General features: G+C 43.9%; 2 protein-coding genes across 7 annotated transcripts in view; both read right to left on the reverse strand.

Annotated features, from left to right (window-relative positions):
• NAA10 (N-alpha-acetyltransferase 10, NatA catalytic subunit) overlaps window positions 1-10,750 on the reverse strand; it is a 164,178-nt gene extending 153,428 nt beyond the window's left edge. For both annotated transcript variants that reach the window (XM_085870279.1, XM_085870278.1), the window contains exon 1: window positions 10,529-10,750. In XM_085870279.1, coding sequence (XP_085726405.1) covers window positions 10,529-10,549 — 21 coding nt within the window. In that variant the 5' untranslated portion in view covers window positions 10,550-10,750. The remainder of the gene's footprint in view (window positions 1-10,528) is intronic.
• An 8,197-nt stretch (window positions 10,751-18,947) lies between these two features.
• Window positions 18,948-26,800, reverse strand: part of CCDC77 (coiled-coil domain containing 77) — a 112,622-nt gene continuing 104,769 nt past the window's right edge. For all 5 annotated transcript variants that reach the window (XM_085870285.1, XM_085870280.1, XM_085870282.1 and 2 more), the window contains one exon: window positions 18,948-19,665. In XM_085870285.1, the coding sequence (XP_085726411.1) occupies window positions 19,507-19,665 (159 nt within the window). In that variant the 3' untranslated portion in view covers window positions 18,948-19,506. The remainder of the gene's footprint in view (window positions 19,666-26,800) is intronic.

The following is a 26,800-nucleotide window of genomic DNA, read 5'->3' on the forward strand; positions in this document are numbered from 1 at the left end:
TGGGATGAATTTGAGGAAATTTGAAGGATACATTTTTTGGGGATTCACGATTGAAATTTATATTTTGTGATAACTTTTTTGTGGTTAGAGGTAGGAAATTGTTGCCCAGACAAATTCATAGGGCATGAAAATACCTTTAAAATGACACCAAAACCAGCTCTCCAGGTGTTATACTTTTAGAGATATGGCCATTTGAATTCGCGACGTCGTGCTAATTAGTCCAAAGTTTGTTGGTCTGTATCTCACTAATTAAGAGGCTGTTAGCAAAAATATTTGAGTTCTTGCCGTTTTTCATGGGTCCCAATTGGTTCCCAAAGTTTTACAAAAATCTGAGAGATGACGGCAGATTCTTTGATGATTTGACATGGAATGACCCAGCTGCTGGGGTCTTAATTCACCATTTTGTTCAGCCTATCCAAACATGCCTTGATTTGGAAAAGTGATCTTCTCTCACAGACTACTTATAAGTATATAATCGAAATGTTATACAGTATCTGATTTGAGAATCGGATCTCGTGGACTAAGTAAGTGTCGAAATCTAGACTGAAATCTGAAAATTTCAAGAAAATTCGCAATTTTTTTCACCAAGTGTATTTATATAAGCAAAGCATAAACTATAAAGCTTAATTTTTTTTCAACTGTTCAGTCGATTATATTTAATGAAGAAAAGATTTAGGAATGTGCAGAAAGTATCACTTCATGGGGTGCAACACATTGCTCGGTCCGTAAACTCTTTTTTGCAAGTTATGGTAATACAGTTCACATGGGCCCTTCTTTTCAGCAATTACGTACACAGTTTGCTCTTTCACCGCTTGGTGCGATCGGCTTTCATATTAATAGTCGGCTGTTTCTATAGAATTATATATATATATATATACATATATACATATATATACAGTATATATATATATATATACAGTATATATATATATATATATACACAGTATATATATATATATATATACACAGTATATATATATATATATACAGTATATATATATATATATACAGTATATATATATATATATATATATATATATATATATATATATATATATATATATATATATATATATATATATATATATATATATATATATATATATATATATATATATATATATATATACATACATACGCGGTCTGTCTAAAAAGTAACGGGACCGACTTCACAGAAATTTTATTCCAAAAAATATATTGAAATCACAGCTTGTCCCCTTCAAAATAGTTTCCCTCCAGTCTCACACACTTGTCCATCCTCTTCTTCCACGCTTCGATGCACCCCCAGGATTCTTCTGGAATCCTCCGGAGCTCCGTCATCACGGCCCTTTTGATGGCCTCCACATCAGGAAATCAGATCCCCTTGATTACCCCCTTGAGCTTGGAGAATAGAAGAAAATCACAAGGGGCCAGGTCTGGCGAATATGGGGGTTGCTCCAGAGCTGGCACGTTCCTCTACGCCAGAAACTGTCAGATGCTCAGGACATTGTGAGCAGGGGCATTGTCATGGTGGAGCACCCAGGCGTTGTTCTCCCACAGAGCCCTCCTCTTTTCCCGAACTGATCTCCGGGCGCCGGAGGATCTCCTTGTGCACGTATTGATTCACTGTTTGACGCTGTGGTAGAAACTCGAAGTGGACGATGCCCTTGATGTCAAAAAATGCTTTGAGCATCATCTTGACCTTCGATTTCGACATGCTTGCTTTCTTTGGTCTTGGTGATGCCGGACTTTGCCACTGACAACTCTGCCGTTTGGTCTCGGGATCGTATTCGAATATCCACGATTCATCGTCAGGAATGACTCTCCTGAGCAGGTCTGGATCGTCCTTCAGGCGCTCAATAATGTCTTGACAGACAGTGACTCTTTGCTGTTTCTGGTCCTCGGACAACAGCTTGGGGACCATCTTTGCACACACCTTGCACATTTTGAGATTTTCAGTGATGATGCGCCAGGCAGTGTCCTTGTTGATGGAAAGTTCCTCAGCAATCATCCGTACCGTGAGTCGAGGATCTGCGCGTTCCATCTGCTTCACATGCTCGATGTTGTCTGCCGTTCTGCTCGTTGAAGGTCTTCCAGACCGTGGATCGTCTTGGCCGTTTCTTCCAAGAAACTTCAGATTGGCTCTCTGCTCACGACTCATAGCGCGACGACTCAGACAAGACAACGTGTAAAGCACGACCTGTAAAAAATCACACAATGAGCGCAGTCAACCATCACCAATCATGTATATTGCTGGAATGTTGCGAAAGACTGTGACGCAACCTGTTCATTCAAGTTGTATAAGTGGGGCACACAGCAGGCTCAGTCCCGTTACTTTTTAGACGGACCTCGTATACACACACACTAGCAAATCCAACCCGTCGCTTAGCTGATGGGTGGGTATTAGGGAGGGGGTTGAGAGAGGGGGAAGGAATGGAGAGAGGGGAGGCAGGAGGGAGGAGGGAGGGGAAACTAGGAATGGGGGAGGAGCAAGGAAGGGGGGAGGTGGTAGAGCTATGCCTCACCAAATGTTGCTATACCGTGGGAGGAAGGGATGTGAGGACGGAGAGAGAGAGGGAGAGAGGGATGCGAGGGAGAGAGGGAGAGAGCGAGAGAGAGATGGAGGTGGGGTTATAAAAGAGAACGATTTGTTATGCTTAATGACCGAACACACACACACAAAATCAAACGCATGTTAGAACAGCTGTACACACAACAACACAACAGAGTTGATGATGTAATCCACTGGCACATCTATAAAAACTTTGATGTGCCAGTTTCAGAAAATTTGTGGGAACATGAACCAAAAGGAATCACTGAAAACATGGAAGTACCTATCGCTCACGTACGACCTAATGATCCCATCGAGCATGCACATCAAAAACAAAGCATTGCGACCACATATCATACTAAGGTAGAAAAGAAAGGAGAAGAAGGCATTGCTGATTGAGGTGATTTTGATTACCAGTGATTTTAATACCAGTGATTTTGGACTAAACGATGCAGAAGTCAAGAAAATGCCCAAACACCAAGATCTCAAGAATGAAGTGAGAAGATCCTGGAAGTTGAAGAATATCAAAGTTGTTCCAGTGATAGCTGGAGATACAGGAATGATGACAAAGAACCTCACAGAGATATAAAACATAGGGGCAGTACCCCTGGGTGCTCACCTGCTAGTGGCTGGATAAGATAATCAGCTACCCACTCGTAGGCATGGATGACATACAAAATATATAATGGAGAAGAAAGTACCTTTGGATTTTTTTTAAATGCCATTAACAAACCTTGGTACATCAAGGGTGAAAAAGGTTGTGGTCAAGTTTCAGAGAAATTGTGTGTTTGGCATATTCTAGGTGGCAACCCCCACCCCCCCCCCCCGGTAGCACCCCTTCGATCCCAATTTTATTTTTATGTCGTGAACAAACTTTAGTATATCATGGGTGGTGAAGATGGTGGTGAAGTTTCATTGGAATTGGGGGCAACCCACCTTAAATCCCTTTAGAGCCAGATTTTTTTTTAATGTTATGAACAAACTTTGGTACATCATGGGTGATGAAGGTTGTCATGAAGTTTACTCGGAATTGTGTGTATCGTTTAAGAAGAAAGCAAATACCTCTTTGGGGAGGCAACCCACTGCCCCCCCCCTGCCCCAATCATAAATTCCCTCTGTAGACCACGTTAGACCCCCTTTTTTAATGGCATCACGGGTGATGAAGGTTGTGATCAGATTTCATTTAAATCATATACGTCGTTTCTGAAAAGTTGCAAGTATTTGTGGACGGACGGACGACGCGCCATCCCATAAGCACTCCGGAACTACTTTACAGGTGAGCTAAAAACCATCCCTGGGAATATTATAACAAACAAACTACATGTAGAAGCTGCACTGGGCTCAAAGACGATCCTGAAGAGAGCCCTTGGCACAAAAGTTTGAGAAAACTTCACAGCTTGGTCCATGAATCGTGACCCCTTACCAAAATGAAGGTGGATGCTTTGAGCCCACCCTGGGAGGACTCCATTCCACATTCTGAAACCTACATATGTGGATACTAATCAAACACGCACGCACACACACACACTTGGCAGATATCGGAAATTTTTTGGGACTTGGCAGATTGGAGTCAGTGTGATTACCGACTACAGTACTTACTGGAAACCAAGAATCCTTGAGTAGCTTTCACTGATAAACAACGTTATATTTATATAGACATTTCAGGGAGATATTTACAAACATTAATCTTTATAAACGGCTGAGTGTGACGGGTGGGAAAAAATTGGCTCGGTAGTTTAGAAAATACGTTAAGACCGCAAACGGCTTGTAATTCGGGCTTTATCAAATATATTTTGCTTTGAGATTCACAAAGAGAAACATTTAACCTTTGTAAAGGAAATCTGATAACCAAATGCTTTAGAAACAGGCGCGAGGACAAAGGAAAACCTGATAGAACCTCCAGAAGATACGGGATGAAACTTTGCCACCATGGCACCTGTAACAGGTATGGCATGTCCACACACCCGCGGAGAGTCCGTACAGATCAAAATGTACCCATGTGTGGCACATCCGTGAGTGCTGTTTACGTACATCTACCTTATAGTAACTGTCGACTGCACATCCTGTTCCGGACACGAACTGCACTGTACAGTTTGGTAAGTGGCTTCAGCACGCAAGCACTCCAACAGAACGCCTGGCTTGGCAAGCGATCACCAATTGCCGTCAATACTCTGCACCCGGAAATACCCGTGCAATGTCCGAATTGTACAAACGAACACTTGTACAAACGTTGTACAAACAAATTGTACAAACGAACACTTTTTGGGGGAGTCACAACTGCTGATACTTTCAAATCTGGAGCTTACATCCAGGCCAAAAAAACATGGCAACTTCAGACCCCAGCGAGGTTACCCAGGAAACGCCGAAGACCCCAGACAGCGAGGTGTCCGAGGATCGCCTGATGAAGGATATAATTAAATCAGGCCGTTAATTAATTTCAGAAGGGGTGTTTTAACAAAAGGGGTGTTTTAATTAACACAAATCCCAATTTTCACTCTTGCACTTCCTTGGAGTTTTCTTCGTATGCATGCAAAGTTTCAGGCTGCTAGGTTTCATGGTTTTGGAGTTATGGAGGGGACACACACATTGCCTTATATTAGTGTCTGCATGCATGTATGTATGTATGTATGTATGTATGTATGTATGTATATACATATATATATATATATATATATATATATATATATATATATATATATATATATATATATATATATATATATATCAGCATTCACAAGTCATAGCCCCTACAGCTCCCACGCTCACCCCAACCCCCCCCCCCCTCTTTCGCCCAAACAAGATTAATATAAAATATCATTTTAAACTTAACTTTTTGGGTGAGCTGATCAGGAAGTTCTCCAACTGCTTCATTGTGCAGAGGCAGACCCCTTTCTCTCATGTAGTTTTCCAAGTATTTTTTGGCTTTTTTTCAGAAGCTCTGTAAGCCATTGTACACTACGTGTGCAAAAGTATGTGAACACTTGCTCATCCAACATCTCATTCCACAATCATGGGCATTAATATGGAGTTGGTCTCCTCTTTGCTGCTGTAACAGCCTCCACTCTCTTAGGAAGGCTTTCCACTGGATGTTGGAACATTGCTGCGGGGATTTGCTTCCAGTCAGCCACAAGAGCATTAGTGAGGTCAGGCACTGATGTTTGGCGATTAGGTCTTGCTCACAATCGGCGTTCCAATTCATACCAAAGGTGTTTGATGGGGTTGAGGTCAGGGCCCTGTGCAGGCCAGTCAAGTTCTTCCACACTGATCTCAACAAACCATTTCTGTATGAACCTCACTTTGTGCATGGGGGCATTATCATGCTGAAACAGGAAAGGGCCTTGCCCAAACTGTGCCACAATGTTGGAAGCAGAGAGTCATCTAGAATATCATTGTATGCTGTAGTGTTAATATTGTTGCGAATCTGGAAGCCATGAGCACACAAATACAGGTCCGAAAGAATAGTTATATCAGAAAGTACGTGTTGGCAGTTAGCTCCCTTTTCCCTTGTCTAATGGGAATTAAATGTACGTGCGCTGTGCGTTATTTTAATAGTTAGGATTTTTACACCCCTTATAACAACAGCACGCCTTCACCTTGCTTCCTCACACCGACGCCATTGTCTACGTGTGTCAGCGTCAGGGTCGGGCGATCAGGTTTGAGGTGCCGGAGATCGACTCGTCTGGTCTGGTCAGCTTGGCAGCGATCGAGGTGCCAGAGATCGACTCATCTGGTCGGCTTGGCAGAGATCGGGTTCAAGGTGCCGGGGATCGACTCGTCTGGTCTGGTCGGCTTGGCAGTGATCGGGTTTGAGGTGCCGGAGATCGACTCGTCTGGTCTGGTCGGCTTGGCAGCGATAGGGTTCGAGGTGCCGGAGATCGACTCGTCTGGTCTGGTCGGCTTGGCAGTGCTTGGTCATCTCTCGTCTCGTCCACCTGGTGTCCGATGCTTTTCTTCCGTCCCTGGTGCTTGGAGTGGCATCTGTGCTGCGGATTCGAGTCCCAAAGAGCCAGATCGTCGAAGACCACACGAGGTGGACAGGTCCAAGCGCAGGCTCTGGTCTCGAGCTCACCTGTCCTCAAGCTGGAGGCCTTCAATAAAGACCATTGGGGTCCGTTTCTGTGTGTGTATCTGTGTGTGGGCCCGTCTTTAAGTAGCAACTGTTAAGTGCTTTGTACATTATTTGCATTTCATTTTTATTAGTCGTGATAACTCTGCTTCTTACGTGCTCCCCACCTTCCCCACCTATTGTAAATAAACCCATGTGTTAAATGCATCAGTTCGTTTTTGTGTTTCTTTTATTGGTTTAACACGGTGTGTGATGGAGAATCAGCCAGGCTGTTGCTGCTGTAAAGGGACATTTGGACCGACAGATCTCGGTGATCATCCGCTCGGATCGCACACGGTTCAAGCATGCTTGTGGCTCATTCCGTACAAGGGCCGTCGAGGGTGAATTTCCCCGGTAGTGAGGACAACGTGGGTATTTAGGGAAATTGAAATTAGCAATCGACCCTACCACACGTGGTTGACCTATTGGCGAACTTCGGTCCGATAAGGGACCCGTCGGATCCGGAGTTATCCGGGGTGACGACCTATACATTTCGGGTGATTGGTGGAGCCAACTCTACTGCTCCATCTGGTGGTCACGCTCGTCGCTGACGCCCAGCCCCGCAACAATATTTCCCTTCACTGCAACTAAGGGGCCGAGCCCAAACTGTGAAAAACAGCCCCAGACCATGATTCCTCCTCCACCAAACTTTTTAGTTGGCACGATGCATGTGGGCAGGTAGCATTCTCCTGGCATCTACAAAACCCAGATTCATTCGTCGTACTGCCAGATGGTGAAGCACGATTCATCACTCCAGAGAACACGTTTCCACTGCTCCAGAGTCCAATGGCAGTGAGCGTTACACCACTCCAGCCAACAATTGGCATTGCTCATGGTGATCTTTGGCTTGTGTGCGGGCTGATCGGCCATGGAAACGCATTTCATGAAGCTCTCGACGAACAGTGCTTGTGCTGACATCGTTTCCAGAGACAGTTTGGAACTCGGTCGTGAGTGTTCCACCTGACGATTTTTCCACGTCATGTGCTTCAGCACTCAGCAGTCCCGTTCTCTGACCTTGTGTGGCCAACCACTTCAGGGCTGAGCTGATGTTGGTCCAATACATTTCCACTTCACAACAGCAGCACTTACAGTTGACCGGGGCAGCTCGAGCAAGGCAGAAATTTGATGTAAACTGACTTGTTGGAAAGGTGGCATCCCATGACGGTGCCACTTTGAAAGTCAATAAGCTCTTCAGTATGGCCCATTCTCCTGCCAGTGTTTGTTGATGGAGATTGCATGACTGTTTGCTTGATTTTATACACCTGTCAGCAAAAGGTGTGGCTGAAATAACCGAATCCACTAATTAGGTGTGTCCACATACTTTTGGCCATGCAATGTGTATTACAACGCTTAGCTGCACACGTGATGCATGTATCCCCTCCCTTTGTGAGTCGGTATCAACCAATAACCAGTCATCTATCTATAATTCCAGCAGTGTGTGTGTGTGTGTGTGTGTGTGTGTGTGTGTGTGTGTGTGTGTGTGTGTGTGTGTGTGTGTGTGTGTGTGTGTGTGTGTGTGTGTGTGTGTGTCTCTGCTGTTTCTCGACAACCACTGGTCCGATCTAATTGAAACTTGCCAGGTATATTGCTGGGGACCTGAGTATGTGCCTTTTCAAGGTTTGATATTAATCAGACAAGTGCTTCCCAAGTTATGGCCATTCATTTACCAAACCAATAACAGGACACGGTGCTGCGCAGGCGTGGCCTGTGTGGTTTTTTCTGGCACGAGGTTTGAAATTTTTTTTGCACATACGGCCACGGCTTCTCTTCTCTTTGTGTTTTTCCTTGCGATGACATTGCGAAAAGGCAAAATACGTTGGCGCTCATTGAATAATTGGGCATTAAAACTAAATTGTGAATAATCATAACTGCGATATGCGAACTTCCAGACAGTGAGGACTTAACTTCCAGACTTCCGGATAGTGACGACTTACTGTATTCTTTCTCGACTTACTGTATTCTTTCTCGACTTACTGTATTCTTTCTTTCTCGATTTCTGTACTTTCTCGATTTCTTTACTTTCTCGATTTTGTCGATAAATTCTCGATAAATTATAGAGAGATAAACACAATGCTCCAATCCAGTCGTCGTTTACGAGAGTGAAGGAATGAAGCTGTGCGTCGTGCACGCGCAATGGAATCTGGCGAAGCACGAGCTGCTCGCTTGACACGCGACGCGACGCGACGCTACGTGCGTGACAAGGCGTTATGCAGAAGAAACGGATGAAGAACGAGCTGCTCGCTTGACACGCGACGCTACGCGCGATTAAAGGCGTCGTGCTGCTGAAACGGATGAATAACGAGCTGCTCGCTTGGCAGACAACACTGGACGTGAGGCAAGGTGTCGTGCAGAAGAAACAGATGAAGAACGAGCTGCTCGCTTGACACGCGATACAACAAGCGTGACAAGGCGTCGTGCAGCTGAAACGAATGAAGAATGAGCTGCTCGCTTGGCAGACAACACTGAACGCGAGGCAAGGCATTGTGCAGAAGAAACGGATGAAGAACGAGCTGCTCGCTTGGCAGATAACACTGAACACGAGGCAAGGCGTCGTGCAGAAGAAATCCCTCACCAGCGAGAAGACCGGCAAGTAAGGGATGCCCTGCACCATCAGGACGTACACCGTGCAAGACGAGAGCAGGCTCACCGTGAGAAACGCAACCTCGCTCGATACGATGATACCGATTTCTTCTGAGAGGAACTTCATATTGAGTACAGGCACGCGTTGAGCAGGACCTCATCTATCTATAATTCCAGCTGTGTGTGTGTGTGTGTGTGTGTGTGTGTGTGTGTGTGTGTGTGTGTGTGTGTGTGTGTGTGTGTGTGTGTGTGTGTGTGTGTGACCGCTGTTTCTCGACAACCACTGGTCCGATCTAATTGAAACTTGCCAGCTATATTGCTGGGGACCTGAGTATGTGCCTTCTCAAGGTTTGATATTAATCGGACAAGTGTTTCCCAAGTTATGGCCATTTATTTACCAAACCAATCACAGGACACGTTGCTGCGTAGGCCGGTGCGCGGCCGGCCGACGATGACGTCACATGCCGTGCCGGTTACGATGGGGGATCGGTGCCTGAGTTACCGTGGTGTCGGAGTGGCAATGGTCAATGGCAGCGAATGTCATGGCAAGCAAAGACAGGGAGGTAAACTTGATTCTAACTTACTCTGTGTGTGTATCACAGCAGTCGTTACTTCAATGAAAGCGATAATTCGTGGAATGCATGTGAACATTCCGTACGGGCACGCACCACTTCCGGATAGTGACGACTTGATGTATTCTAATAATATCTCGATTTCTTATGTGTATTTATAGATAAACACAATGCCCCAATCCAGTCGTCGTTTACGAGAGCGAAGGAACGGCCTGTGTGGTTGTTTGAAAGTTTTTTGGGGGGGGGTTTGCACGTACGGCCACGCACGTATGGGCACGTACTAGTAATTCTAAAATACACCAATTCTGGGAGATGAACCTGTCCGTCATTCTAGAGGGAAATAACCCTCCGAATTCTGGGAAAGAGCAGCTTATTCGCTCGTGTTAAGAATCCAAACTTAACTCGGTACACAAAAGACAACGTAGGTTAAAGCCATCACTGTATCAAACACGTGGGTAATCCAGGCCAAGCCAGGCCAAGCCAAGCCAGGCCAAGCCAAGCCAGGCCAGGCCAGGCCAAGCCATCCTGTATCACATACATCACACGAGGTAATAAACTCAACGCTCGAAAAGGATTTAAAACCCACTTGAATGAGAAGACCAGGTTAGTTTTGTGCCTCGATACCCACGTTTCACGTACATGACCAACCTCTCTCGGTTTAGGCCTAATTTCATTGATTCAAGCACGAAGAAAGCTGTAGTTGCGCACAATAAATTACAAGTAGCACAAAGCATCACAAACCTTCGCGTTTCTGACGTTCATCGTCGCCCTGATACAAAACCCCACCTTGCGTTTGACGAGAACGAAATACACCCGAAATGATTAAATCACCTATATTGGGGGAGGGGAGAAAAAAAAACCACCTGACACCCGCAAAATTACACAACCCAAAAAACACTCAAACAACCGCCATGAGCCGTACTTTAACAGGCCTCCTCAAAAAAACTGATTCATTTTGAAATCTCTCCTTATTTCGATATAACAGCATGTTATCACACAACATGATCGATACACAACGGCACAACAAATGGGAACCGTCATTCAAAAAAAAAAAAAAAAAAACCAGCGCACAAAACTACCGCTAACTATACCGCCATGGCTTGTACACCGTGTGCAATACATGGCGTGCCGTGAGACTAGTGCACCCAAGCAAACAAATCATGCTCTGACCTCTTCAGCATGCTCTGACCTTTCTATTCAGTCTCGTCAAGATGATTACATCACTTTGGCACCGTTTTCTGCGTGACGTACCAAGCTGTCCGGCAATGCGGTTTCATGCTGTAAAAACAGGCCCGATTCATGCCTGAGTAATGTCCGGTATTATATGCACCTCCAGGCAGCTTACGGATAAAAATTTAAAAAAGTCTTGCTCCAAAAAATTTGGACAACAGGGAGGATCTTATATGACGTAATTTTTCCCTTATTAAGGAAGCGAGACCAAGTGTCACATCCACTGACAGCGTGGAGAAGGAGAAGAGCTTAACACGTCATCTCCAAGTTTGTTAAAGATGGTGTTGATGCTTTGTGACAGAAGCCCTTGCCTGCAGCGAAGGCCACCGACGCATGGATGTGAGGATGAAACAGCAAGGCAGATAACTGGCTGATTAGAATGATGACATCAGTGTCTGCATATCTCAATATTCTTGGCATTCTTGTCCACCGCATGCTGAAGAGGAACACAAAGTTATGATTTTCGAAATTCCACAAAGTTGTTGACCTTTTGACCTCAAAATCAATCGAGTTATTGCTTGTATGACCAAGTACCATTTTGTGAAGGTCGGTTTAAAAAATACGACCTGTGGGCAATTAACATGCAAACAAACAAGCAACACATCTTGCTTACCACGATACTTGCAAAATCAAACCCACTCCCCCCCCCCCAAAAAGTTGCCATGGATACGTCAAATTGTCCATTTCATGAAGATTAAAACTGACGATCTTCATCAAAGCTCAGATCAATCGGATGAAAATTGATGATTTTTTAGACGAAAATTAATTTCAGTTTAACCTCGAGTTGACCTTTGACCTCAAAAATAGTGGGTTTCTCAATTTAGCAAATCCTGTTCAACTTTCAAGTCAATCAGAGGAAAAAAAACAACAATGACGGTTTGAGAAATTTGACCTCGATGACCTTTAACCTCAATCAATAGGCTTCTCAGTTATGACCACCTCTACAACTAGGTAAAAGTTTCATGATCAATCGGTCAACTTCCCGACCCGGATCTCAACCAATGGTACTCCATCTCTTCTGGATCTGATTTTGACAAATTTCCCTGACAATATCTGCTGCTCTTCCTTCGCTCCAATTGGTTCTTCTGACCACGTCCTTGTTAAAGTGGACATCTCTCTGGCTGTCATCAGAGAACCACCTCACCGCCGTCGAGTCTGGCATTTCACTCAAGCCGACTGGCAGGGTCTCCGAGCAGCCATCAAACTTACAGACTGGTCTCCTATCACTACTTTCTCAAACATCAACTCATCCTGGGAATTCTTTCAAAGAAACTTGCTCTCCCTCATGCACAGATTTATCCCCTCTCGTGTTCAGTTGTCTTACCCTTCCTCCCGCCCTTGGTTTACTGAAGCTTGTGGCGAGGCAGTTGTCCTGAAACAACTTGCCTTTGCCTCATGGAAAGCAAACCCAACTGAGGGCAATCTCAGTTCTTTCCACAAAGCTCGGAACAAGTGTGTATCTACCCTCAGGAGAGCCAGAAAACAACATCTTTCTCATCTCCAGTCTGAACTCTCAAACCTCTCTCCCTCCTCAAAATCCTGGTGGCGTTTAATCAAATCTGTTTCTGGTGTATGTTCCCCCTCCATCCCTCCCTTACCTCAAATGGCCGCACTGCTGATTCCACACGTGATAAAGCTGAATGTCTAAACTCGGTGTTTGCAGCTAAATCTTGTGTCCCAAACCCATCACTATCTCTACCCACTTTACCCAGTCGCACCCAACTGTCCCTGGACTCTGTATCCTTTTCTCCTGACAAGGTGGAGAGCTTGCTTTCAAACCTCGAGTCAGATTCTGCAACCGGTCCAGACGGCATCAGCCCACGTGTCCTCAAAGCCTGCTCTTCTGCTCTTGCTCACCCTCTCTCTGTTCTATTCACCCTCTCATTTTCCCAAGGTCATCTGCCATCTGCTTGGAAATCTGCTAACATCACTGCCCTGCATAAAAAGGTGCAAAAACAGATCCCTGTAACTACAGACCAATCAGCCTTCTCCCAATCATCAGCAAGGTTATGGAATCCATCATTGCTTCAGACATGAAATCCTTCCTCTTCTCCAATGGCTTGATTTCCAATCATCAATTTGGTTTCAGACCAGGTCACTCTACCCTGGATATGCTGCTACTGCTCTCCCATCAATGGATGGAGGTCCTCAATGCCAGACAGGAAATCCGAGCCGTATCCCTGGACATATCACGTGCTTTTGACACAGTCTGGCACCCTGCCCTACTCACCAAACTCTCTTCCCATGGTATTCAAGGCCATCTCCACTCATGGCTCGCAGACTTCCTCTCCTGTCGCAGTCAACGTGTGGCCCTAAATGGAGTTCTTTCATCCCCTCTTCCTGTGCAGGCTGGAGTTCCTCAAGGTAGCGTTCTGGGCCCTGTTCTTTTTCTGGTTTTCATCAATGATCTCTCGGACTCTCTGGAAAATCCTCTATTTCTCTTTGCCGATGACTCCACCCTCTGCCGTACCATCTGTCATCCCTCAGACCGGCAAGCAGCAGCTTCTTCGCTCACTGCAGATCTGGATAAAATCACAAACTGGTCCAACACGTGGAACATGTCTTTCAATCCACACAAATCTCACACTCTCACTATGTCTCTTCGAAAGGACCGTTTACAAAACCCCCATCCACTTTCTCAACAATCCACTGGAAGAAGTCTTTTCTTTCAAGCTTCTGGGTCTCACTATCTGCCATGACCTTTCCTGGGAAAGTCACATTTCCAACCTTGCCTCAAAAGCCAGTCGCCGACTGGGAATCCTCCGTCGTGCAAAGTCCTTCCTCGGCCCTCTTGAGCTCCTGACTACTTACAAAGCTTTTGTCCGTAGCCTGATGGAGTACTGCTCTCCCCTCTGGGCTGGTGCTCCTGCCTCCCACCTTTCTCGACTTCACGCTGTCGAAACCAGGGCTTTAAGATCATTGGCATCTCCCGCAATGAAGCTGAGTCTTTGGGCCTCTCACTCAATCACCGCAGGTTGGTCGGTGGTCTTTCTGTCTTCTACCGACTCCTCTCCAGCCTTGCCCCCCCTGCTCTCTCTGCGATTTGTCCCAACCACATTTCCACAGGGCGCTCAAGGTCCGCCAACAACCCCCTTTTGGTAAAACTACCAAAATCACGAATCACTGCTCATCTTCACTCTTTCATTCCTCTTTTTTCCCGCCTTTGGAATAAACTTCCTCACTCTATTCTTTCCCATTCTTCCCTCCAGGCTTTCAAAACAGCTGTTCACCACCACCTCTTATCTTCCCCATCCAAATCCTCGATCTTTTCTACCCCCGATAATCCACCCATGCCCACTTCCTTCAATTCTCCTGCTTTCCTTCCTGAAAGTCCCTGTAATGTCCATCTTCTCCTCGCCATGTTCCCCGTCCCATCCCCATCCCTCTCCCTTCCACAGTTCACCTGTGTCTGTTCCCCAATGTTTTGTCCCTTCCACTCCCACCCCTCTTGTCTCATGCCTCCTTGCTGTAAGTTGTGTGTTAGCTCTCATACGAGCCTCGACCAAGGTATACAAAAAAAAAAAAAAAAAAAAAAAAAAAAAATGACAATCAGATTGGAATTGTGATCTGTCGATGATTGACGCAGACAGACAGAATAACAAAGTCGACCGACCGATATACTTCGCAAATCTCCGATTTTTCAAGTAACAAGGACGGAACAAGAAATAAGTCGTGCAGAGCACGATACTTGCGAAATACATCAAGTAAATTTGATCTCAAAAATAATTGGTGCTTGAATCCAATGACCAAGTATGCAGCTGCTCTTCACATTTCAACTCGATCGGATGAAAGTTGACAATTTTAGAAATTTGGCCGATGTTGATGTTTTGGGCCAAGTTGACCTTTTGATCAATGTTGATCTCAAAAATAATTGGCAAATTGAATTTTGCGATCTGAAACATAAATCCTCTTCAAATTTCAACTCAATCGGATGAAAAGTGAGGATTTAAAAAATACCACCCAAGTCATTGACCTTTGGACCATGTTAACCTCAAAAATAATTGGTGGTTGAATTCAGTGTGACCTGATACGCAAATCCTCTTCAAATTTCTAGTCAATCGGATGACAATTGAAGATTTTAGAAATTTAACAAGGTTGTTGACCTTTGGCCTATGTTGACATTTTGACCTCAAAAGCAATAGGCTTCTTCCTTATGACGAACTCGACCATGTGGTGAAGTTTCGTGAGGATCGGTTTAAAATTGTGACCTGTGTACGATTGACATACAAAGACGGACAGAATGATGTACAAGAGCAACCAATATATTTGAAAAATCTTCCATTATCGCAAGAAACAAAGGACAGACAGGGGTGAAAACTACCTCCGTCCACCATCAGTGCCGGAGGTAATAACTGAGGTACCCAAGATGGAAATAAGCAAACAACGTTTGTGACTATTAAGGATATTTTTCAAGATCGGCCTCACATTTTATAAATAATCCTTATGTCAAAAAAAAACAAACAAACAAAAAAACTACAGTGTGCAAAAGAAAGGTATACTAACCTGAAGTAATATACAGCTTCTTGTCTTAAAGACAATCTGCTGTAATCATTGTCTGAGACAGGAGGGAAAACAGCTCCTCTTTGTTCATGGTATCTCAGAGGAAGTCTTTCCAATTCGCTGGTATTTTAGTCTGACATGTCACCTGCCTGCACACACCAGGGCCTCACTTTTGTTAAGGTGAATCCTTGATAATGTTTTGTAGAAACCTAATGTAGACAAGTCTGAAGACGACGATGGTTCACGAGCGGTATTTGACGATGCAGATTCTTTCAGAAGTCAAGGATAAGACAATGTGATAATTTTTGACCAAGTTATAAAAATGATCAACATGATGTGGTACGAGTGACAGGTTATTAGCTGCAAAATGTCGAAAACCCGGTTTCGTTCAACAACTTTCAAAATTTGACCTTTGCATAACCTTTAAAGGTCACAAAACAATGTTGTGGACATTAAAATAAGGAAACAGGATACGTGCTATAGCTTATTGGAGTTAGTTCGTCGAAGAAGGTCGAAAACCCGGTTCGATTCCCACAACTTTGAAAATTTGACCTTTGTGGCCTTTAAAGGTCAAGGATTATGACCTTTGGTGCAAAACTTCCTTTGGAACATTCCAGGAACAATATAACATCATATAGGCTATATGGCATTTCGCACTCCTCGGATTATCCATACTTTGATGAAATCAGCGTAAAAACAAACTTGAAGGGGGCGCCACGGGCAAGGTGTTCGAGATAGAGCAAAATGGTTTCAAGACTTTAGGTGGGGAATGACCTCAAGATTATGCATAAAAAATATTGTCATCCGAGCTCTCAAAGTTTGGGCGGACATATGATTTTTTATGATAAAATTCGCAATTTTCTATGTTTTTGACCTTGTGACCTTGACCTTGGGAGGAAAATGAAAAATCGGACAACGACAAGTTTTAGATAATTCATTTTGCTATTCAAATACCGAAGAACCCATTCCATTCAGTCAATTCCCTCGGAGAAGATAGATTTTTAATCCGACTACCCCCTAAAAATGGCTATTTTTGGGGCATGGCTCCGCCCACAATGGGCGGAGCACGCTCTCATCCAGGAAAACACAACTAGACATTGATATCGAACAAATAACCAAGTTTCATCAAGATCGGATCAAAGTTCACAGAGTTATGCTCTGGACAGACAGACACACAGACAGACAAATACACAGACATAACGAATATAGTGGTCACTCTGGCTGGTGCTCGTGAACCAATAACGTTTTGTAGTCGCAGACCAAATCCAATCTCTAAATTTTTTGCAGTTCATGATGCAGAAAAGGTTTAAATAATTTTTCTGCATAACCTGCAAAGGAAATTGGTAAACGGTGGAACAGGAGCGGCACAATCAAAACTCTTGCAATCCAATTGCTTGGGAGGTTCGGTCGCACGTCAGTGTCCAGACAGCTCAGCAAATTAGACTTTGATCCTGTTTTGCATAGTTTACCAATGTTTGAGATTTGCAGGATACATTTGGTTCTCATGGAAAAAGAATAGGCAAATAAAAGGTCTCTTTAACCCAGTTGGCTCGGAACATAGATGTCCAAAGAGGCTAACATCATTGTGGCGGACAGCAATCTGCTTTGTTTGTAGATTTGCCCTTGGACTTCACAGGCGACGAAGAGGTCAAGAGTAGTTCTCATTGGTGAATGGATTGATTTTGTTCTGTCAATGACGACCTCATGTTGAGATGACGTCATAAGAAACCCTTCCGGTTATCCAATTTTTTTTGAGCATAACCCTTTGTCAATCCTTAATCCCACGTGGTTGGTGCTTTGTCCAACGTGTAACAATCCTTGCAATTTTCGTCCTTGAGCCACCTCACTATAACATACAAGGAACAATAACATAGGAGGTCATTCGGCCGATAATGCCGGTGCTACATGAGTTTGAGGAAATCTGCCGAAGGCACCGGTGGTACACAATGACTGACTTTTTTTCAGTGGTGTTTAACATGCACGTCCTAAATCCATAAGGAACACCTGGTTCTACCTGACACCATCCAAAGAGCAATGCAATTGAGTTGCAGTTCACAGTCACCCTGAATCCTGAATGAATCACCCTGAATGAATCAGGTCCGTCACCCTGAAGAAGCAATCCCATGAACCACCATGCCACACAAAAGTCCATTGCATACCATGTGAGCAATATAATAAAGCACCAATAAAAAAATAAAGACAAGTGTAACCTGTCTGACTCATGAAACAATATAAAGGACAACGCAAGTTCTCTTCAAAAGGGATTCCTCGGAGAAAGGTGATTTCCAATAGCTTAACTATCACGTCCAAGTTTCATCACTCTTCCACCATATCTGAAAGAAAAATATTTCCAACTAGCACCTCCAACTGGAATGGCGACCATGAACCTTTGTGCCACACCAGCACTTGCTGCAAGGGCCCTTCCCAGCAGGATTCACCTGCCACACATCTACCCTGCTTCGGCCTCCATTACACAATGAAAATCTCAAGTCTGAAAGCTGACGGACTGCGGTTAGCAGTGTAGCAGTTGACACTGCATTTCACAGTGGGAGATTCCATAGCTTTCAGACTGCAACAAACCTGGAAGTTGCACAAGCGCAAGTTGGAGGTTTCATAGAAGAGCTTAACCATATGATCCATCCATCCATCCATTGGGACCCTACTCTGTGCAGAGCATTGGTGCTGCCTAAGCAGTCTCCTTGGCTATTGGGTGCAATCCTGGACAGGTCGCCACTCCGACACAGGATACCAGCATGCGGGACTCATTTTGCCGACCTCAGAAGGATGACAGGCAGAGTCAACCCCACCTGGTATTAATTCAACAGCCATGGGGGATTTGAACTCAGGATCCTAGGATCCCAAGCCCATTACTCCAACCATTAAGCCAACACCAGACATACCAGACGATCGTGTTACCGAATTGCAGGGAATAAGGAAAGTACAGTACACAATAAGACAAGCAATGAAAGGATATCTTCTTCTTCTTCTTTCGGCTGCTCCCGTTAGGGGTTGCCACAGCGGATCATCCGTCTGATCCGCATTGTGATTTGGCACGTTTTACGCCGGATGCCCTTCCTGACGCAACCCTGGTCGCCTCTTACGACACAGGGATAAATGAAAGGACATATATATATATATATATATATATATATATATATATATATATATATATATATATATATATATATATTGTTACGGTTGTGGAAATTCACAAATCACCATTCAGGTTCCCCAGAGATCAGTTATGTCGGTAAGTGTGTGTTCCAGGTTAGATTTCCCCACCGATGTATAACAGGAATTATTTGTGTGCCGGGCTGTTAATCTTGAGGTAGTGTTATTCTTTTCTATCTTTATTTTAACAACACCAATCTCCACAAACAAACGAACTTCTCCTCACCATCATCACCACAAACAACAATCCACAACAATATAAATGCAGACACATTTATTAAATGAAAAACAAACTTCCAATAGTGACATTATCTCCTCCACCTAACAACCTGGAAAGTCTGTGAGGATCAGACTAAAATGTAACAGCCCAACTACATAACAAAGACAAATAGTCAAAGCAGGTAAAGCTATCTGGGAATGCAGGTAAAGCATCATCAAAATTAATGAATGTTTTTAAAAAAGGAAATATGGTTTTCTTAAACTCAAACACATCAAGGACAATCCATTGGCTCAATACACACACACACACACACACACACACACACACACACACACACACACACACACACACACACACACACACACACACACACACACACACACACACACACACACACACACACACACACACACACACACACACACACACACACACACTGTCATGAAAACCTTTAAAATGGCATGTGTTTTACATGCTGTAATGTGGTGCAGATGTGCGTAGTAACAGGACAGAAAGTGTTGAGCAAGAATAATTACTTTGAGATAAACTAAATCAAAAATAAGAAGGCAATTTGTATCCGTCCACTAATGACCAAGTACTAGGTCATGCCCCTTCGTAAATCGTTCTCTAAACCATATATCTTGGCCTTGAGCTGATGCAATTCTCCTTGGACACGGTGTGTGCGGCGGGTGGAATTCCGAATTTCTCCCAGAATCTCGAGGTCTTGGCCAGGGTTAGTCTGCTGACCCAGTGCCACCTGGCAAAGACAATATAAACATCATTGATCATTACAAAATTCGCACGACATCCCCAGCAGACAAGCAAACAGTGCACCCGCATTGGAGTCAGACAAGTCCCTGCCTGACTCACACTAAACGGTTTAAAGATAAGCACACCAAAAACTGCAGTTTTTCAATTGTAAATTATTTTGCAAATGGCTGAAAAGGTTTCTCAGCATGTTCTCAGTCTTGGGAACAATTTTCAGCTAAAGTTAATATGGGTATAGACACAAAGCAAATAATTTTGAAGTATGGCAACAGCTGCTCGAGGATGACATCTGGCTGTGTAGATCTTCATCCAATGAGAAGCTCATTTTAAAATTGACCAATGCTAAACACAAGAATCTTGTTAAATAGTGCCAGCATGGACGGTTAGCATGTGCATTTAGTCTGGTAATCGTGCATCACGTGACGACTGCAATACAGTTTAGGAAGGCCTTTGAGATATGGGAGCATTCCACAAACAAATCAGTTTCCTGATTACACTATAATGAAGTGTTGTCAACAAAAAGTGATAAAAAATGAAATAAATAAAAGACCAAGAAGAAGAAAATAATAAAATTCGATATTTTGATGAAAATTTAAGTATGTGTGATAAAATCAGTGGGGCGGTTGAGCTCGAGATTTCAAGTATTAAAAGTCAAAGTGGACGTCGAGCTGCCAAAGTTTTCCGTTTATTTTGAGGAATGGGTTGTGCTAAACCTTTTGCATTACAAAGTCTCTCTGGCATCAAGTTTGAGGAGCTCTTGCTCCTAGAAACTCAAAGCAACTGATAAAAGCAATTGCCAGCATCCTGCTGTTAAAGATGTTTGTACTCATCCAACAAGTTGGCCATTCTATACTCACTCCTGAACAAAAATAAAACAAAATTAAAAGTACAACTTTTCTTCACTTGGAAAACGAAAGATTTTTTTTCTGATCAAGAGATCATATACATGTTCTCAAATTCACTATCCGGCCGACGATCTTGAAGACGAACTGTGGATAATTCCACAGCACGGCAGGTTGGTAAGCGACCACAGAAGCCATCGAAGATGTTTAATTCAGGCAGTGTCCAGCATCTAAATCTGCTTTCCCTTTTTGGTGAATTAAACCCCCAAGATGGAGTACTGTGCTCTCAACGTCCCACTGTGATTTATCTTATGGCAGAGTGATACCTCAAGGGGAAACGTTGGCTCATGGCTATGCACACCAAAATGGCAGGGGTGAACTCACTGTTATACACACAATGTTTAACCAATGGAAGCTGACAATCAGAAAGTTTGGGAAGCGGTTTATCCAGTTAACAAAAGTGCACGTTTACAAGGTAGTCACAAAATAAAAGTTCTTACCCCTAGCATATGAGAGAGAAAGAGAGAGAAAGAAAGAGAGAGAAAGAGAGAGATAGAAAGAGATAGAGAGAGAAAGAGATAGAAAGAGATAGAAAGAGATAGAAAGAGATAGAAAGAGATAGAAAGAGATAGAAAGAGATAGAAAGAGATAGAAAGAGATAGAAAGAGATAGAAAGAGAAAGAGAGAAAGAGAAAGAGAAAGAGAAAGAGAAAGAGAAAGAGAAAGAGAAAGAGAGAAGAGAAAGAGAAAGAGAAAGAGAAAGAGAAAGAGAAAGAGAAAGAGAAAGAGAAAGAGAAAGAGAAAGAGAAAGAGAAAGAGAAAGAAAGAGAGAGAGAGAAAGAGAGAGAGAGAAAGAGAGAGAGAGAAAGAGAGAGAGAGAAAGAGAGAGAGAGAGAGAGAGAGAGAGAGAGAGAGAGACTGACTTTGACTTTTATGTCCTTTTATTACAAAAAAGTATAAAAGGTAAAAATTCAATACAACAAAGCAAAGGATTATATACAAGAGTGAAAAAAAGAAGAGAAGAAACCAATTCAATTTTCAAGTAATCGATAAAGCATTGATAACAATTTATACACAAGGAACACCCCCAAAAAATACATCAGAGAGAGGAGAAGATGACAAGAAGAGAGAAAGCAACACAGGCTCCACACGTACCGCCAGAGACTGAGCAACAGCCCCTTGCGTTTGCACGTGCGTGCCAAGCGAGAGAGAGAGAGAGAGACGGGGAGAGAGAGAGAGAGAGAGAGAGAGAGAGAGAGAGAGAGAGAGAGAGAGAGAGAGAGAGAGAGAGAGAGAGAGAGAGAGAGAGAGAGAGAGCGACAGAGAGAGAGAGAGACAGAGAGAGACACAGACACTTTTGGCCTCTTGATTGTTTGGGATCATGATGTGACAAGAGAAGTTATACCAGTACAAGCAAATGCCTGAGCATTGCCCAACAAAGAAACAAGGTAAATTAAAACTTCAATGTAAGTACACCATCAACAAGTTCACATAAGGATGTGTTCACACACCACTGTTGTGAGAACAGTGTACAATCACTGGAATTAATTTCAAGGTGCACTCGTGCTGTGACCAAGGTTTTAAAGAGATAAACAACATCGGAAACAGAATCACAAACATCTTGAAGTTTGCGTTTCCTTGACATGTATATAGCAAGCTTCGCTTCAGAGGACAAATAATTTGCTAACAGGCACTCATATTTACGCTGGTGGAAGATGCTAAAACCGTAAACAAAACCACAACAAGTAAAAGTTAGGCCGAGTCCCCGGATAGCACGTGATAAGACTGTAAAAAGGGGTGCCAACCTTGAGCAATCAATAAAAATGTGAAAAATAGTTTCTGTGGCACCGCAGAAGGGACACAATTCTGTGTTATCGGGACATATACGATGAGATAAAACATTGGATGGTAAAATGTAATGTGCCAGTCGCCACTGCAAATCTCCGGAGCGCTTCGCAGTGGGTGCCTTGTACATAACATGCCAGTTGATCGAAGTAGAATGAGTGGTCTGAAGCATTCTCCCCCAATGTGCTTGTGGTTCCGCAGGTCTATCGGGAACAAGAGTTTTAACACACAAAGCGTAAACAGAAGATTTTTCCATCAATTTAAAGGAGGTGAAACCTTGAAAATGAAGCAAAAAGCTCTGGAAAGGGATGTTGGGATAAAGAAAGGTTAGCTTCTACCTGTGGAATCCATTTCAGATTAGTTTGCTTGAAAAAGCGCAGAATCACAGAAAAAGATTCTCCCAATAATTCGAATGGACCTCACTCCAGTGGCCACAGCGACGTCAGCAGCTGGCTTCCACTTATAAGGAGAAGGAGTTCTGAGATCTTTTACCTTCGTACATCCAGCATCAATAAACTTCTGCACAAGAATATAATTGCTGCAGACCCCTTCAAAAATGGGGTTTAAAAAGATAGGCTCATTTAAAAACATTTCCAGGGAGTAGTCATTGTTATTTCGGCGAACAGTGACTGCCTGCCATGCCTTCAGCATGCTTCTATAAAACAGGGGGACTGATGCTATATCAACTTTCTTGGTGTCAATAAGGAACAGTTGCTGATCGTAGCCGAGTTTCCCCGCCTGCCGAAGCAGGCAGTGAGCCAAGGCCTTCCACGAGACGTCCGTGTACAGCAGTCTGCGAAGCGAAAAGGAGGCGAAAAGCCATCACCTTGCTGGTAATAGCAATCAGCCCCTGTCCTCCTTCAGCAACAGGCAAGTTTGACACACCAGGTTGGAGCCAATGCTTTCCTCCCCAAAAAGAAGTCAATAAGAATTGATTGTAATTTTTAAGAAACAAATCTGGGGGCTGCAGTGCTATAAAAACGTGCCAAAGCATTGATGCTGCAAGGTTGTTGATAACAAGGGTTCGGCCCCGATAGGAGAGTTGACAAAGTAAGCCCTTCCACTTTCGTAAACGTCTCTCAGTTTTAATTATTAGAGATTCCCAGTTTTTTAAAATGAAGTTCTCAGTTCCAAGAAAGACGCCTAGGTAAAGAATTCCATCCCTTTCCCATTTAAGTTTCTCGGGAAGAGTCGGAGGAATGGCGCCATTTTGTGGACCAAGATGGAGAGCTCTGCTTTTTCCCCAGTTCACTTTTGTGGAACTTGCCAAACCAAATTCATGAATGCAACGGACCAAGGCTGAGACGTCCTCAATCGAGCGAACGATTGCACAAAGATCATCTGCATAAGCAATCACTTTAAACGGGTTCGCCATTGGTTGAGGAAGGAAACCAAGAAGACGTGCACGCAACCGAACGAGCAAAGGCTCAATCGCAAGAGAGTACAGGAGGCCAGAAAGAGGGCACCCTTGACGAATGCCTCTATTAACCGGGAAAGGGGGACATAAAATGTTGTTAACCTTTAAGAGACTAAAAGTGTTGTTATACAGTAACTGCACATGAGAGATAAAATTTTCCCCAAAACCAAACGCCCGTAAAACAGAGAAAAGATAAAAATGATCAATGGTATCAAAGGCCTTTTCTTGATCTAAGAACACCAACCCGACATTCCTTTGCTCAAGAGAACAGATGTCAATTATATCACGCACAATAAAGATACTGTCATGAATTGTCCTCTTCGGGACACAGTAAGACTGATCTGGGTGTACGATCTCCTCGATTATGGCTTTAAGGCGGTTGGCAAGGGCCTTGGAAAATATTTTGTAGTCTGCACAGAGTAATGAGATGGGACGCCAGTTGTGTGGTTGCTGAAGGTCTCCTTTTTGGGGATAAGGGCGAGGACAGCCCTCCGGCAGCCAATGGGCAGTGAGCCTGATCGTCGACCGTCGATTATAACCTCAAGTAGTTCTGGTCCGAGGAGGTCCCAAAAGGTTTTATAAAATTCCGCAGGAATTCCATCCAGGTCGGAGGCCTTACCCGAGGGTAGAGTTTGAAGAGCAGCTTGGAGTTCCTCCAAAGTTACTTCCTTGTCCATTTGTAGAACTGCAGATTTTGACAAGGTAGGTAAGGAAGAAGTCAGCACTGTTACCATTTTGTTGTCGATTTTCGGAGCACGATAAAGTTCAGTAAAGTAGTGTCTGAGTGAGGCTCTGACATCGTTTTGATTGTGTGTTATCCTTCCTTCCTTTGTCCTTACTGAAGTTATCTGCTTGACTTCTCTTTGTTTGATCTTCCAGTCCAAAAAGAACTTAGAGGAGGTGTCCAGGTAGCACAAATTCTCCAGTCGGAGACGAATCAGCGCTCTCTGGCTTGCTTTGCACAAAGTCCAGCAAGAAGAGCTTTTTCTTCGCCAGCAAGAGGTTGGTTCTTTCATGATTTGAGGCCAAGAGGTTGGTCTGCAAATATAATATTTCTTTGGCAAGCAAGGATTGAAGGGGCAGAGTCATATTTGGTGTGGTAGGCTCCATATTGTTGGCAAAAGGATCTTATTTGCACTTTGACGTTGTCCCACCATTTTCCAAGGCAGGGGAAGGAAGTTTTACGTTGGAGCAAGGCTCTCCAGAACACACCAAAGGCATCGACAAACAGTTGGTCATCCAAGAGGCTTGCGTTGAAGGTCCAGTAGGCAGCACCACGATTCCGAACTGGTTGGTGAATCCGAAGTGCGACCATGTGATGGTCTGAGAAGCCGCTCGGAATAATGTCCATATTGCTCACAACATTTAAAAAGGTACTGTTGATGTAGAAACGGTCCAATCTTGCAAGTGATACGTGGCCTTTTGAACACCGACTCCACGTGTATTGGCGGAGAGAAAGATTGCGGATTCTCCACACATCAACCAGGGAAAACTTGGACAAGGCTCTCAACAAAGGCGCTGCGCTTGCTGGGTGCGGCTCCTCTCCATTACGATCAATGGTGGGGTCCATCGTGCAGTTAAAATCTCCACCCAAGCAGACAAGTCCATCAAAATCAATGTGTAAAAGAGACGTTTCTAAGTGTGTGTAAAAGGTGAGTCTCTCCGCGCTATCGCTAGGTGCGTAGACATTCAGTACGGTGTGTTTAAAGCCATTATGCGTGAAGGTGAGTGAAATCAAATACCCTTTGATAATCTCATTAAAAACAACACTGGGACTGCAAAAGGAAGGTTGTAAATAAACAGCCACCCCAGCCCTTGGGTGTTCCAGACTACTAAAAAACCATTTTCCCCTCATTGTCCTTTGCCATTCACTTGCACAAGAGGAGCTGCATCTTGTTTCTTGCAAAAGCAAAACATCACTGTGATTTGTCTCAACAAACTGTTTAACTTCTGCTTTACGGATGGAGGAGCGTCCCCCATTAATATTTAAACTCGCTATAGAGAAGGCCATAGGCTAACATAGAGTTAGGGTGTGTCAAAAACTTAGTCTCTCTGTGTCTGCAGCTCATTCTTTGCTTTGAGGATGCATTTCCGGAGTCGATACACTTGTGATTCCGTCACACCAAGCTGTCCGGCTTTGAGGAGCAAAAGCTTCGCAGAGATTATAAAGCCGGATAAGTCAGGGAAAAAGTTTTTAATTTTAACATGTTTCTTGCGAAAGGTGTCATGAAGAAACTTTATGATATCGGCAGGTGGAACACTGGTAGCACTCTCCGAATCTTGGGAAACTGGATCATTCCATGCTTCAGCACTGCCACAAGAAGCAAGTGATGAGTCCCCGTCCGAATCATAATCCGAGTACTGATTGGTGTCCATTACATTATCGTTATGCTCCAAAGATGGAGCTGATGGTTTAATAAGGGAAGCCTCACATTCCGCTTCCAAAGGGGGAGAAGGAGTCGGAGGAGTCGGGGAAGGAAGAGTGGAGGGAGGAGGAGTGGGGGGGGAGGAGTGGGGAGGTGGAGTGGGGGGAGGTGGAATAGGGTGAGGTGGAGGGGTGGGAAGAGGAAGAAGATTAGAAGTGGGAGGGGGAGGAGGAGGAGGAGTGGGAGGGTGAAGAAAACGGGGAGGAGGAAGAATACTAATGGAAGGAACGTTATATTCCGCTTGAGATGAACCTGGTGTTTCACTAGTTGAAGCTTTACACCCTGATTCAACCAGGTTTGGAGTAATTGGTGACTTAGAAACGGTACACATTTCACTGTTGGTCTTTTCAGGGAGGGGGTTACAGTGGATTCGGTGTTAATATCCAAGGTGCCTGTGACTATGGGAGTGGTCACGTGTGCTCCCTGCTGCACAAAACCAATCTCCTCCTCATGTTCACCAACCCCACCGACAAAAAAAAGTCATCATCCTCTGGAGCAATTACATCAAATCGATTTTTCGTTTTAAAAAGAGCATCTATTGTTGCTTCCAAACACGAGTCATTATTCTCGGCAGCCGGCGCCAATCTTTTGCAC

Source organism: Eptatretus burgeri, chromosome 2 (assembly GCF_056783735.1).
Source record: "Eptatretus burgeri isolate ZD-2024b chromosome 2, Ebu_testis_v1, whole genome shotgun sequence".
NCBI classification, from domain to species: domain Eukaryota; kingdom Metazoa; phylum Chordata; class Myxini; order Myxiniformes; family Myxinidae; genus Eptatretus; species Eptatretus burgeri.